We start from the raw sequence: 14,767 nt of genomic DNA, 5'->3' as shown, positions 1-14,767 counted from the left end.
GATAAAAATGTTCTGGCTGGGGCTTCCCTGGTGGCGCAGTGGTTGGGGGTCTGCCTGCCGATGCAGGGGACACGGGTTCGAGCCCTGGTCTGAGAGGATCCCACATGCCGTGGAGCAACTGGGCCCGTGAGCCACAACTACTGAGCCTGCGCGTCTGGAGCCTCTGCTCCGCAACAAGAGAGGCCGCGATAGTGAGAGGCCCCGCGCAGCGCGATGAGGAGTGGCCCCCGCTCGCCGCAACTGGAGACAGCCCTCGCGCAGAAACGAAGACCCAACACAGCCAAAAATAAAATAATAAATAAATAATAAATAAAAAAATTTTAAAAAAAATGTTCTGGCTGCATTCAAGCAAAACAATTAGTAAAGGTGTCATTGTTTTAGTAGAGAATTTTAAATGAACATTCTACTGTTTACACCTCTTATATCTACTTAGTCTAACATGTCAGACATTGTTCATAATGTTATTTAGCAAATACTGCCAACCCTTCTCCAGCAAAGAATCTTAGTCAATTATCAGGGGAACACTTCAAATGTATGTTCTATATTTTAAAAGATTCATTGAAAGATGAATCTTTATATAAAGATGATTCCATGGTATCCAAACTCAGAATTTTCTTTCGGTGTCTTTTCTGATCTATTCACTGCCACTTTTTAAACCCTCAATCTTCTTAGATCTCCTAGCTACTAAAATTCCACATCCAGGGTCTCTCCTTTCTGAGCAATCTCTAGCACAAGATACCATTTCTAACATCAGCAGTCCCTTGTTAGCTCACCACGGAGGTCCTCTCTAGAATCCAGGCGTCCAACCACACACAAAGGCATCTATGTGCCACAACAGGTGGGGCACCTGTGCTTTCGTTAGGGAGGAAACACTTCCAGTTTCACCTCTCCTAGTTTCCCTGGAGGGCAAAGTTCAACACTGCAGGATGTCTTCCCTGTAGGTTCACCTGCAGAGAATTATGTAGAGACATCAGCTACAACTAATGTCCAGTCTACTAAGAAGTGATCATCTATTTTGGGGCTCAGCAGTTTAGTGCTTAAGAATGTGGGCAGGTACTTCCTCTCCATACCCTCCTCGGACTGACCTCCCTATCCCACTGGGTTCACTGGTGCCACTGTCATAGCTCTTAACCACCATGTTCTGTGGTTATGCTGGCCCTGGGTCCTTCGCCTCTGCCTGGGGAGCTTCTCTGGGCAGAAGTTGTGCTCCACTTGTCTTAGTGTTCCACAGCTAGCACAAAGCCCATCTATGCTAAGCTCCCAAGAGTTATGTGTGAAACTGTATTTGAGCTACTATCTGAGAAAAACCAAATGTTCTTTGGATGATCAAGCTGTCAAGGGTTACTTTCACTTTTGAGTACAGGGAGGTTCCTCAAAAATGGGGCATTCGGAAAAGTCATCAGAACCCCTCTTTGTTTCTGTCGTTTTGGGTTAACTTTCCCCCATTTATCCACGTGGCCCCTTTAAAATTTGTTTCATGCCATGTCAGCCCCGCCTTAACGGGCTCCTTCAGTGACCCCACATTCACCTTGCAGGTATCCTTTCTGAATATTCAAGGCCCATATTCTTACTTGGCCACGAGCGGGGCTGGCATTTTTTTCGTCCACGGCTCCCAGCGATCACCAGTCACTGCTGGGAAGCGCTGGGGACGCCTGGGCACTGCGCCCCCCAGCCAGCGCCGACCAAGACTCTCCCCCCCTACTCTCTTTGGGACAATGCTCTGGCAGCCACCCGGGGCAAGGGGATCCTGCAAAGGTTCCGGGTCAGCGTTCGGTCAGCCAGCCCCAGAGAGAGAGTGGGGGCGGGGGAATCCCTGGGGTGAAGACGCCTCGGGACTAGTGGGCATTCACTCCTGGCCCAGACCCTTCCCACCGAGAACGACCTAAAGAGGTCTTTATCGCCTCTTTCTTTTCCACCATTCTAGGGACCAGAGAAATGCAAGACAGGGGGCAGGAAGGAGAGCAAGGAGACAGCCTCTCAGGCCAATCACGACGTCCGCCTCCCCTCACTCGGAGTCCGTCTGTCTGTCTCTCTCTCTCTTACACACACGACCTGCTACTTCAACTTCAGCTCTGAGCAAACTGCGCCGCACGTCTCTCCTACTACGAGTCCTCCAGCTCCGGCCCTGGCCCGTGCCTCTCGTCTCACCCCAGCTTTTTCACCCAATCCCAGTTTCCTCACCCAACTGACCGTGAAGCCGGAGGCAGTTCCCCAGTCCCAGGCCCCCGGTGGGGCTCGGCTGCCGCCGCCGCCGTCGCTCCCCCTGCAGCCCCCGACCCGCGATCCGGCCTCGGGCTGCAGCGATGGCTCCCCGGCACGAGGCGCCGCGGCTCCCTGGACTCGGCCAGACACAGGGCGGCGCGCAAGAGAAGCCCATCGAGCTCCCGGCGGTGGTGGCGGTGGTGGCGGCGGCGGCTGCTGGAGCGGCCGCCGCGCAGGCTGATGACGCATGGGCGCGGAGGGGGCGTGGTCCGCGGGGGAGACGCTGGCAGATGACATCTGGCGGCGGGGAGGCTCGGCAGCATGGCGTTTGTGGCGCTGAGTGAGGCGGAGAAGGTGTACATTGTGCATGGCGTTCAGGTAGCGGCAGCAGCGGTACCGGCGCCGGCCGCCGGGTTCCCCTAGGACTGCGGCTGACTGGGTTTACCTTGTGATTAAACCGCTCTGCGGCCGGCGTGTGCAGCTCGAAGCCGGCAATGCGGGCGTATTTGGGACCGGGCGGCGAAAATCCATTTAGGATTGTATGCGTACTTGCTTCTTTCTGGGTCTACAAGGTTCCACACCTGGGTAGGAAGCGGTGGGCAGTCCCTGATTCTGTTAAAGACCCTCTGAGCCTTTGAAGGCTGAGCTGTCCCACTTTTGTTAGGTACATATTCTATCATAATTTTTATCCCATTGAATCTTTGTAACAGTCCTGAAGGTAAGTATTATCTCTACTTTACATATAAGGAACTATGCTCAGAGAGGTTAAATCACTTGTCTGAGGTCACAAAGTAAGTGTGTGGTGGTGTTACCCGAAAACAGGGTTTGCCTCTTGGTGAGTGCCGAGCCAGAAGACACAACCAAGCCAAAGATTGGGAGAAGGAAGGATTTATTAATTGCAGCAAGTGAGGGGACACTGAGGATCTTTTCCAAAGCAGTGTCTATCCAATTAGCAAAATTGGAGAATAAGCTAAGGGCACATGCATATTCATGTAGGGGCTTGAGCAGAGGAGAATTTAGCATAGAATTGGGGCAAAGGTTAACAGACGCCAAGCTTTAGTTGATTGGAGTCTCCGAAGGTCAAAAAAGGTCAACATCATCCTTCCTCAGGTTGAGACCAGCTTGGGGTGTTATCCTGTAGTTACCATCCTCTAGCTGGGTGGGGGCCTTAGTTCTTGTAGAACAAGTCAAAGATCTGTATCAGGTTGTTAAGTATATCCCTTGAGGAAAAACTAGGGCTCTGTTTTATCTCAACTGTTATTTCTTCACTGCTTTTCCTTTTTTCCTGCATTCTTTACTTCCCTCAAGATCATTGATTACAGAGACCTGTTCAAGGGCAAGCATTATGGTCAGGCTTAGATCACAAAAATGCTTAGGCCTAAACTGGCTTCTCTTATGTCCAGAAAGCCATGCCTGGTTCTCTTTTTCCGGGGCCCCCTACCCTCTCTGCTTACAGTGGACCTGGGATATAAATCCAGATCTTTCTGATTGCAAAGCCCAACTCGACTTGCATGCCACTTTCCCTTTTTTAAAATAGGGATTCAAAGGCAAAGGCCAGAGAGACTCCCCACTTCTACTTCTCTTTCTTCTGTCCTCTGAAAGCATGTTGGGGAAATAAGAAGGGGGAGGGCAAGTTCTGAACCCCACCATTTTCCTAGACCTTAAATAGTATATTGACATATATTGCTGTATTGTTATCTTTTTAGGTAGTATTTTTTCCCACGTTGGTTCTAAGTTTCTTTAGAATTTCTTTAGAAATTTTGCATTTCTTTGTACAACTTTTGTTTTACTAACTTGTATCAAACTGGTTTTTATATTCAGGAATTTGGGGCAGATGTCAGAGTTTCCAGAATTAGCATTTAATCCTCTTTTGGGGTTTGCTTAACTAGCTAAATATGTGCTTTCTTCCTCCATGAAAAGACATTGCTAACCTCCGTCTTAGCCCAGTGATTCTGAAACCTTGAAGCGCCTTTTACTCACAAAATACAGCTTCGCGGGCTTTACCTGGACCTTCTGAATCAGAATCTCTGGGGCTGGGGCCTGGGAATGGGTATTTTCATAAATGTTGGGAGATTTTGATGCAGTCACCAGATGTTGGGCTATGGGCAAGCCTCTGGCCTGGTCCAGCCTGGAGTCTGCTGCAGAAATCTTTGCCCCCCTGCCTGAGGTTGTTGCAGGAGGGGGGACCCCTTCCAGGGCCCGAGAGTGGGCTCTTGTCTAACACCTGGAAATGAATTGCCCGAGGGGACACACGTGCTGACAAAGCAAGAGACTTTATTGGGAAGGAGCACCCGGGCAGAGAGCAGCAGGGTAAGGGAACCCAGGAGAACTGCTCTGCCATGTGGCTCGCATTCTCAGGTTTTATGGTGATGGGGTTAGTTTCTGGGTTGTCTCTGGCCAATCATTCTGACTCAGGGTCCTTCATGGTGGCGCGTGCATCACTCAGCCAAGATGGATTCCAGCGAGAAGGATTCTGGGAGGTTGGTAGGACATATTGACTGGTGTCCCCTCTCCTTTTGACCCTTCCTGAATTCTTCCGGTTGGTGATAGCTTGTTAGTTCCGTGTTCCTTACCAGGAACTCCTGTTGTAAGATAACTCATGCAAATGGTTACTATAAGGTCTGGCCAGGGTGGGCGGTTTCCGTCAGTGGTTCCCCTAACAAGGTCACATGGCCCCCTGCGTCTGTTTGAATGAGAACTTGGAGTCAGACTGAGCAGGGATCCTTTCCCGGCTCCACCATTCACAGTAAGAGTGATTCTTACCTGAGTAGCTGAGCTAGCTACCCCTGTGTAAAATGAGAACTTATCCATCTGGGAGCAGAAAGGGATTGTGAGGAATGATGAGAAAAGAGAATATGGACCACCTGGCATGTGGTCAACCCTGAAGAGAAGTTGGCTCCCTGTCAAGATTTTTCCATCAGAAGTGTGGCTTTGTCCGGAACCATCCATACTATATCCGTGACCTTCATAGTGACCCCATGTGGGGTTCAGCCTGTGGCTGTTGAGATTTAAGCTCTTTTGATTTGGAGGGCTAGAGATTGTTAAATTGTCTCAAGACAAGGGGGATTTGTGGCCAGGCCTAGAAAGTCCCTAGGCAGCTCTGGGGCACTGCCTTTTCAGGGCTTCAGCATGGATCACGTAGACTGTGTGACTCTGCCTGTCTTTATGTCTCTGGTGACAGCCCTACTTCTCTCTGCTGAAGTGTCTCACTTCTCCGCAGCCACTTGCTGTCCAGCTGCCCTCCACCTTGGTACGTGCCATCCCCCCACCTTTACTTCTGTGAGGCCTCTCCAGCTTCCCTCCACACCATGACCTGTCAGCTCCTCTTTAACTCCCTTTCCCTCCCAAGTATTTCCCAGATCAGAGATCAGATTGCAAGGAGAGAATCAGTTTCACGCCCCAAAGAGCTGGCCACTCTCTGGATTGTATGCCTTTGAGTCGGGCCCTTTGCAAGGTGAGTGGGATCCCATCCTAAAGGAATGCAGGCCCACCCAACAGGCTTGGAAAGTGGAACGAGGACAACATCTCGTTTTGCCTGCTGTGTCTGGGGCCTGGGCCTGCAAAGCTGGCCCTTCCCAAAGTAGGGTGGCTTTCTAGTAGGGGAGGCCGTCTGGTCTCAGTTCTCCTCCAGCAAGCTCTGCGCTCTTGGACAAGTCAAAGCAAGGTAGTGGGGGTGGGAAGTGGTTAACATCGCCTCAGAGGACTACTTTGAGTCTAAATCCTTCCAAGTGTGTTGGATTAGGAGAGCCAACTGACAACTCCCATTAGGAAGTAGGACTGGATTACCTGGGTGTGAGGAACAGCAACTCTGGGTTGGGTCATCTGTCCTGCCACTCTGTCACAAACAGGAGGTTAAACTTGGCGCCTCAGTGTCCTCGTTTGTAACCTCTCTCCGGGTTGTTTTTGAGGATTCAGTGAGTTAATATGTGCTGCCAGAAGCAGAAGAAGGAACTGCTGAGCCCTTGGGTTGGTTCTTGGCATTCTCTCAACATGTCTCCAGTTCTTGCAGGGACTCCTGTGTGCTGCACTGTGCTGAGGATTCTCCTATAACTCTGTAGGGTCGGGGTTATTCCCGCTTTCCAGACAAAGAGACAGACTCAGAGCTGTTGAGGAACTAACTTGCTCAAGGTCAAAAAGCTGGCGTGGAACAGTGGAGTTTTAGATATAGGTTGGCGGTGACTCTGTGCCACACCCAACCAGCAGGGTTGTTGTGATCACACAGGTAACAACTTGAAAGTCACGAGGAGCCATCCTAGCATCCAGAAGGCCTTTACCTAGAAGGGTGCTCAGTCCCCTCTGCTGAGAACAGGGTTCCACTCCCTGGTGTGGTCCGTCACCTGTGGACGTCTCTACTGATTTTTTAAATGGAGCTTTCACTTCAGGGCAGCCCATGTTTAAGTGTTCACATGGATTGATTCCTTAGCTCCTGGGTACTACAGATGAATAAAAATTGTGGTAGGGCGTCAGGCTCTGAGCCAGGCCAAGCAGGTTTGGCGATTTCCTAAGCCTTTTATGAGGAAAAGTGGATTTTTCAAAAGTCCTGTGTGCAGTGATTCAGGGACTTTGTTTTTCTCCTGTTGTGTGCTTTTTTCTATGAAAAAGATTATACTTTATGCATCCCTGGAAAGGGAAATTTGTAGCTTTTTTGTTTATCTCTTACTTGTCACCCGAGCCTTCCTGACTGAGCCTTCCCCAGGGGGGCAGAGACTGATTTAAAGGCTGGAAAGGCAAGCTCTGGTGAGGCCCCGTTTTCTGACACCCCTCCAGCCGCATTTTGCAACAGTGGGTTGTCACTCCAAATGGTTGTGACTAGAGTGAGTGGTAATTTAAAGCAAGAGTGGGAAGCCCTGTAGCCTTGCGGCCTCCCTGCTTTCACAGTCGTCATCACCATCATTAGGACGAACTGGTATAGCCAGCCAGTTCGTCCTTTGAGGGAGGCCTGTGCTGCCTCCTTTGCACAGTGAAGAGACTCTTGAGAATGCAGGAGACTGTGTGGAATTGGGGTTAAGAGCTCTGGCTTGGAATTCAAGTGCTATTTACTGGCTGTGACGTTGGGCCAGCCATTTAGCATCTTTCAACCTGATCCCCATTTGTAAAATGGAATGAAAATTTGCTCTCTTACATTATAGGGTTATTGCGAGGATTCGACATGTTAACTGTATAGTGTTCCTAGCACATTATCTGGTAGATAGTAAATGCACATTCAGTGATAGCTACTATTAGTTCTTGCAAATAGTTGTGGCTCTTTTAATTTATAGATCCACAGAATTAGAGAAGCACCTTTGAGGCCGTCTAATTCAATCTCTACATTTACAAATGAGGAAATTAGTCTAGAGGGGAAGGGTTAGGGCTAGGGTTAGTCCTAGGTCAAGCAGCTAGTTAATGGCAGGACCAGGCCTGGAGGCCATGACTGATGCTCCTAGTGATTGCTCACACTTGTGCCATGCCTACAATCCACCGAGGACTCATCGTAAATGCTATTTCTGGGCCAGGTGTTCACTTCCTAGCAGGGCACACCTGGGGGACGGGGCAAGCCGAGATTGACCTAGGATGCTTTCATGTGGGTAGGCGTGGGTGGGCTTGTGAAGAGACACAGTTATATAGTTTTGGGATCCTCCAGGGAAGAGAACTCACTCTGTAGAGTTCAGGAGACTCATTCTCCTAGACCTGAAATTCTATTGCTTTTCAAAAACATGTCTCCCCAGGCTTCAGATAGGGATTGCCTCCAGGGAGGGGATGGCTGGGAGTCGACTGGCTGCAAAAGGACTTCAACCTGATTTAGGATGTTTATTTTCTCTCCTTTAACAGGAGTTTAAAGAGTGAAAGAGTTGAAACAAACACGACAGATGGTAGTAGTTGGTACTGTGTGGCAGGAGTATTCAGTGTTTTCCTTTTCTGTATTTTAATTTCGCAAAATAAAAAAGTCAATCAGATATGCAGTGAGCCAAGCAGTTTAAAGATAAATTTCTGACAGATACATACTTCAGAACAGTGGTGGTTTGTTTGGTTTTGGTTTGTTTGTTTGGTTTTTGTTTTTAACATTTTGAGGAGCATTAATCCCTTTGAGAATCTGATGAGGCTAATGATTTTTTTGCTGAAAGAAAGAGCTTTCAAAAAATGTTTACAGAGAATGAGGACAATCTCTATGAGCTGATGTGGAGTGATTTCCTGCATATGTATTGTTAATTGTTTAAAAAAAGAAGCTACGTGTAAAAGAGTATCTGTAGTATGCCATATTTTATATAAGAAAATAAGGGATATTAAAAACACTCTTATGTGTTCATTTGTGCAAAGGAGGTACATGAACGATGGACTGGGAACTAAAGAGATTGTTTACCTGCCTGGAGCTGGTGGGAAGGGGGTAGGAGGGCGGGGCGGGGGGGATGAAAATAGGGATGAGGGGTGAGTGACATTTCTCTGATCACACCTTTTCTGATAGCTTTGACTCTTAGAACCCTGGTGATAGTAATTAAAAGTAGCCAGGATGTGGGGGACCCAAAATGGAACCCCAGCAGTTACAAATGAACTGACAGGGGTACAGATGAGTAACAGAGGCACAGGAAGGATGCGGAAAGACAACTGGAAACAGTATTTTGAGTGGGTGCTGTAAGGCTAAAGACAAAAAGAACTCTACACAAATACTCTATTAGTAAATTTGTTTTTCACAGGGGTATGGCGTAGTAAACGACTTTATATATATATACAGAGATTTAACAAATACATAAATACATTGTAGATAATGAGAGCCAGGTTTCTCCCTGTCTGAGAAAGAAGTTACAAATAAGACAAGGAGGTAGGTTAGAACCAACTCTCAGTATGAACACATGACTTTTTAACAGATACGTGGATAGATACAGAAATAAATATAGGTGTGTGTATGTGTGTGGGTTAGTACACATACGTATATTTTCTAGCACTGTTCTACTGAGACGATCTAGAAGCAATGATACCCCAGTAGCAGTGAACCTACTTAGCACCCAGATCCTGGTTTTTAAGTACTATTCTGCAGTGAAAGGAACCAGGGCTCCTTGGAAAAAGGGCTGATCCCAGGGCTGGGGCAGGTGAAATACAAGTGGCTGGAACACCTTGTGTTGTCAGAAGTAAAGAAGTGCTCAGAAGAGATTGGAGACATGTTAAGAGAATGCAAGAACCAACCCAAAGGAGCTCCCAGTGGCCAAATCTGGGACACTCTGAGCAACAAGATAAATAATGGAAGTACTGGATTACAACCACAGCATAAAATAGTTATCTATGAGTTATACCGATAGAGGTAAATAATTGAGGAAGTAAATAACTGGGGATAAGGCCAAGCAGTACGTAGACCACCCTGAAACCCATCCTCTGTAGCAGGGGTTGGCAAACTTTTCCTGTGAAGGACTAAATAGTAATGATCTGGGGGCTGCAGGTCATGTGGTCTCTATCTCAACCCCTCATCTCTGCTGCTGTGGTATGAGAGCAGCCACAGAATACCTGAGCGAGCGGGCACGGCTGCGTTCCAGTAGAATGGCTTATGAAAACAGGCGGCCCGCAGGCCTAACTTTGTTGATCCTGTTCTAGAGAATGCCTGTTTTAGAAGATCTTTTAGAAGATACCAGTTAGTTGTTTTTAGCTGTTTACAGACTAGATCTGATTGGGTTTGGGGGGTAGGAGGGCTACAGCCAAGACAGTTGTACCTGTAGCTCTGACATCCATACTTCTTGTGACTTCAGAATTGCAGATTTGGAAAGAGACAGCTTTTATTTTGTCTGTTCAGATTTTGTTTGTGTGTGCCTGTTCTGTATAGTGGTATGTAGTTTGGACTTTGCGCTCCGACAGACCTGGGATGGAAGCTGAGCTTTGCTGTCCCTAGCTGTGGGACCTTGGACGTGAGTCGCTTAACTTCTCTGAGTCTCCATTTCCTCATTTGTAAAATAGTAATGTTATTACCTATGAGGACAGAATTTTTGGATGAATCACTAAGAGAAAAGGAGTTGTTGTACCACATATTTCTCTGTGGGGGGAAAGGAGTGAGTCAGTTGAAGAGTCTGTTAGAGGTTTATGATTATAACCTTAGGATTTTGATTGTTGCACTCAGGAAGACCTCCGCATGGATGGCCGTGGCTGTGAAGACTACCGATGTGTTGAAGTGGAAACTGACGTGGTGTCCAACACCAGTGGGTCTGCCAGAGTCAAGCTGGTGAGTACTGTGGCCACAGTCTGTACCCAGGTGGAGGAATGGGTAGGCTCTGGGGAACCAGTTGCAGGCCCCTCTGGGCTTTTGGAGTGCGTATTGTTCCAGGGGAAATCTAAGACCCAAGCCAGACTCTGGGAGGGTGTCTATATACATCTGAAGGACCCCTCACCTTCTCAAAGGGCCACTTTCCAAGTCCCAGCACTGATGCTAAGCGAGTGCCCTGGAGGTGTATGTCTGGGAGAGGAGGGTGTGGTTGGGTGCCTGGCTGCCTGCCCCGAGTGAGGACCCTTCTTGCATGTGTCTGCAGGGTCACACAGACATTTTGGTGGGAGTGAAAGCAGAAATGGGGACGCCGAAGCTGGAGAAGCCAAATGAAGGTTACCTGGAGTTCTTTGTTGACTGGTCAGTACTCTGCAGATGTTTTTAAAGAAAAATGATTTAAAAGATAGAAGATTCAGAGAATGAACCTCTGGTTTCTTGTTGAGCCCACTTTTATTTTGTATTTAATCATCATTCACCAGCCGGCAGGTATTTACTGAGTTCTCCTGTGTGCCAGGCACTGGAAAGTGTGAAAGGAGGCCTTGGCTCAGGTCCTGCCCTTGTCCTAATCAGCTGGCCCTCGCTGGGCTTCATTTTCCCTGTCTGAAAAAGGAGGGTGTCTGCCAGGCAGCCCAGCACATGATAGTTATGAGAGTCAAATTAAATGATGTCCTGTTTCTTTTGCTGCTCTAGTTTTGCAGAAGACTTTTCATGACTTGCTTGGCAGAGCAGGGACTAGGGCCAGCCAAGCAGCCTGACAGGCCGAGGGGGTGGCAGCTGGGCAGGCAGTGTGGGTACTGGGAAAAGCAGAGACTCCGCAGTCTCTGCAGCCAGCCAGCCAGCCTTGTTGCTGGCTTCCTTCTCTGGCTAGCTGTGTGACCTCAGGCTAGTTACTCAGTCCCTCTGTGCCTAAATTTCTTTATCTAAAAAATTGAGATAATAATACTGTTGTGATGATGAGGAAGCGAAGTAATGAAAATAGAGCGAGCATCCAGCATAATGACTGGTTCAGTGGGCTTTCAAAAGTGTTCTTTCTCTCCCTCGTGTTACCTCCCCTTCTAGGGGTTGGGGCTTTTTATCGGGTTGCCAGCCCAGTCTCATCTTCTATCTGGAACTCCTCTTCTAGCTAGGTGGTGACAGCAGACCTTCTTGAGGTGGGTAAGGCTCTATTGGCTCACGCTAGGTGCAGGTATATAATATTGGTACTTTACTGGGAGGGGTGGCAAGACCACCCCCCACATTCAAACATTTCCTGAAAGGACTCACAGGACTTAGCATAGAGCATGGAGTTGTATTCAGAGCTATGATTATCACAGAGATGCAGCAACACATGTGTGATGATTCTGCCTAAGAAAACCTATTAGAGACTCAGCACCCAAGATTTTGATTGGGGCTGGTCACATAGGCACCCTCTGCTTTACACATACCAAAGTTCCAGACTCCCAGAAGGAAGGCAGGTGTTTAGCATAAACCACGTTATTTGCACAGTCTAGGCACAGGACACCCAGTTTACTGTTGACTGAGTCCACTCTGAGAGCCAAGTGCCCAGATGCCAGCTGAGGACCAGCCTTGCAAGCAGACCCTTCTAAAGGTAGCAGCCTTGCACCTGCAATGTCAGCCCTTTTCTGCAAAGATGCTAACCCACATTTGCACAGCGAGTTACAGTCTTCCAGTCTTCACTTCCAGACACAGAAGTTGATCCTCACAACACTCCTGTGAGAGAGATGACAAAAGGGGTTCAGAGAGGGTAAGTGACTTTCCTGGGATCACACAGCTAGTAATGCCAGCTCAGGTCTATCCAGTGCTGAGTCTTTGCTCTTTCTACTTCATGTAGCCTGCAGGAGCCAGCTTTAGAGGGATATCCTGCTTAGAGTTTTCAGAATGTGCCTGCATTCATCTTTCTGGCCAGTTTTCCTTCTAGCCCATCCCTGCCCCGGCCCTGGCCCCCCCAGAGCAGTCTCCTCTTGGTTCTGCCCAGCTGCTCTCAGCAGTCTGAGTTGTCCAGTGGAATCGGCCCACCCTTTAAGTTGCTGTGCATGATGGTGAACTTGTTAAGGCCTCCAACTTATCCTTTCCTTTGCTCGTGGAGGAAGAAATAAATGCCCCTCCTGCCTTGATCTGCCTGATTCGGTGCAGTAAGCAGTCACTGAGGAGCAGACGCCACGTGTTAGGGGCTGTAATTTGCTTTCCTTTTCTTCCTCTTCATTATCCTTCTGCCTCATTCATCTTAGGCAGACCAAAGGCAGTCAGCCCAGCCACACCAAAGAGAGGGTGTTGCACTCAGATGCTTGGTATAGGAGACACGTTTCATCGTGGCTCTGTGTCTGAACATGACTCCAGTTAGCCTGCTGCTCTTGTCCCTTTCTTGTCCCAGCTGTAAGAGGGTGGCTCCAGGGTGAGAGGAGCCTTTGAGCTGCCTCTTCCCAAGATCTGGCTTCTAGAAGTAAACCTCTGTCTCCTGGCTGAGAGTGGCTGCCTGCTGGTCTCTTTTCCCCCTTTGTAAGTCTCAAGAGAACCTCACCAGGCCCAGAAACTCCATTTCCCAGGGAGTTCTCCTGAGTCTGTTTCTCCAGGTGGCACCCTTCGGCGTCTTTAAGTGGCTCAGTGTGATCAGCCCAGCGGGTAGAATCACCATGAGAGATTCATAAAACCCCATTTTCCTGCAAAGAAGAGCAAGGTTACCAAGCACCACTGGCTGCCACCTTTATCAGAACCTCATTTGCATATTCAAGGAGCAACTCATAATTGTGTCAACAAATAAACCCCTTTATTTCAATCCAATGAATAGGAATGGCTTCTGGGCACCTGTGGCTATGCCCAGCCGTAAGGGTGCTGTTCCCAACCCCATCCGGGCCCCAGGCGTGGGGCCTCTGCTGGAGAGCTCAAGGCATGCACCCATCCACAGGCTGAAACAGAGTTGTTACCCAGTGGGAGGAAAGTAATTGGGCGGGGGGGGGGGGGGGGGGGGGGGGGGCGGGGCTCCTGCCTGACTGAGCCCAGCTTGACTTAACTACTTACTAGCAACTTTCATGTTCTAATTATTTAAATTACCAGTGGTAATTACCAGAGAGGTCACAGAAAACGAATTGCTTTTCTGCTAATTCCTTCTATTTGTCTACTTGGAATAATATATGGAGCCTGGGGTAGACACCTTCTCCCACCCCAGTGATTTTCCCTGGGTCTTAGAAATGATGCCCTTAGGAAAGGGTACCCATGACACAGACCCTGATCCCCATACCAGTGGAGGAGGAAAACCTTGGGGTTCCTGAGATCTGCTCCAGAGATGCCTGGCAGCACTTTGACTAAACTGGGAGCACACTCGGACCTTCTAACTCCTGTCTCTATGTCTTTGTTTTGTTAGTTGTAGCCTGAGAATAGGCCATTTTAAATAAGAAGCTTGAAACTTTGGGAAAAGATGGTTTCCATCTAAAGCCCAGAAGGTAAGAATTTAGTGAGCTGGTGTTTCACTCTGGTTACCACCAGGTGGCAGACCATCAAGTCACTTCTTGGCTCTCTGGCCACCATGTTCATGGGTTTAGGAGCTGTATTTGGTCTCTCAGAGAGGCTGCGGGTTGTAACTGGAGGAGGTGAGGAGAACACGTTTCGTTCATAGACATTTCAGCGTGCCCGGCACTTGTCACTTCTCTGGGATCTCAACTACTTTTAAATGTGACCACTTGTTTTTTTTCACTAATATTGAACTGGAAGCTTCAAGCCCTGAATTGGTGGGTGGAGCCACTTGATCTCTGTTCCTTACCTACTTCATGCTGCTTGAAGGGGGCACCATTCTCGGCTGAAGGGCTGGGGGTGGGGGCAAAGCAGAGAGGCAACCTGCAGAAGTTATTTGAGGTTCACTGTGCTCTGAAAGTCTCCAGAGCGAACGATGTAATTCTCCCAGGAACTTCAAACAAGGGCTTACGATGAAACACTCAGAATGTGCCACTGTTCCCATACCCATTTATAGGGAAGCTTTTGCAGGCTCAGAAGTGAGCACATGTGCTCCCTGAGGAATTGGAACCTACCCGGGGGCTAGATGACTAGAGGGGTAAGGCCTGGAGTCATCCCTGGCCCAGGTACCTACTAAATCACTTTTTCTGCCTTGGGCCTGGCCTGGCCTGGCTGTAAGGCTTCACAGATTTGCAGGCTAGATTGACAGCAAGGGAAACAACAATGGGCCTAGTGTCTGAAGTCCTGTTCCAGGTGGACATGGCCTTGATCTCAGCCTAATCCAGTTAAACCAGAGATGTGCCAAGCAGGAGGAGCACAGTGGAGGTGATAAGTCAGGAGGCTGGAGAACTGGGAGGGGCAGCGTTCCCAGGATTTTTATGTTTATCCAGCGCAATAAGTGATTTC

General features: G+C 48.6%; 2 protein-coding genes across 7 annotated transcripts in view; one reads left to right on the top strand and one right to left on the bottom strand.

Moving 5' to 3' along the window:
* The window catches only part of ZDHHC3 (zinc finger DHHC-type palmitoyltransferase 3), a 58,348-nt gene extending 55,929 nt beyond the window's left edge, over nt 1-2,419 (bottom strand). For 5 of the 6 annotated variants that reach the window (XM_068557200.1, XM_068557195.1, XM_068557197.1 and 2 more), the window contains exon 1: nt 2,191-2,419. The gene's annotated coding sequence lies outside the window, so the exon portion shown is untranslated. Of the gene's footprint in view, nt 1-773; nt 909-2,190 lie in introns of those variants that run through there. The other variant, XM_068557196.1, reaches the window with a different exon arrangement.
* A 62-nt stretch (nt 2,420-2,481) lies between these two features.
* Nucleotides 2,482-14,767, top strand: part of EXOSC7 (exosome component 7) — a 29,319-nt gene continuing 17,033 nt past the window's right edge. Inside the window, exons 1-3 of the mRNA XM_068557676.1 lie at nt 2,482-2,580; nt 10,277-10,378; nt 10,683-10,777. Of these exons, the coding sequence (XP_068413777.1) occupies nt 2,524-2,580; nt 10,277-10,378; nt 10,683-10,777 (254 nt within the window). The 5' untranslated portion in view covers nt 2,482-2,523. The remainder of the gene's footprint in view (nt 2,581-10,276; nt 10,379-10,682; nt 10,778-14,767) is intronic.

This window comes from Eschrichtius robustus, chromosome 12 (assembly GCF_028021215.1).
Source record: "Eschrichtius robustus isolate mEscRob2 chromosome 12, mEscRob2.pri, whole genome shotgun sequence".
NCBI classification, from domain to species: Eukaryota; Metazoa; Chordata; class Mammalia; order Artiodactyla; family Eschrichtiidae; genus Eschrichtius; species Eschrichtius robustus.
Note: the sequence above shows the minus strand (reverse complement) of the source record. Positions and strands in the feature narration are given on the sequence as shown.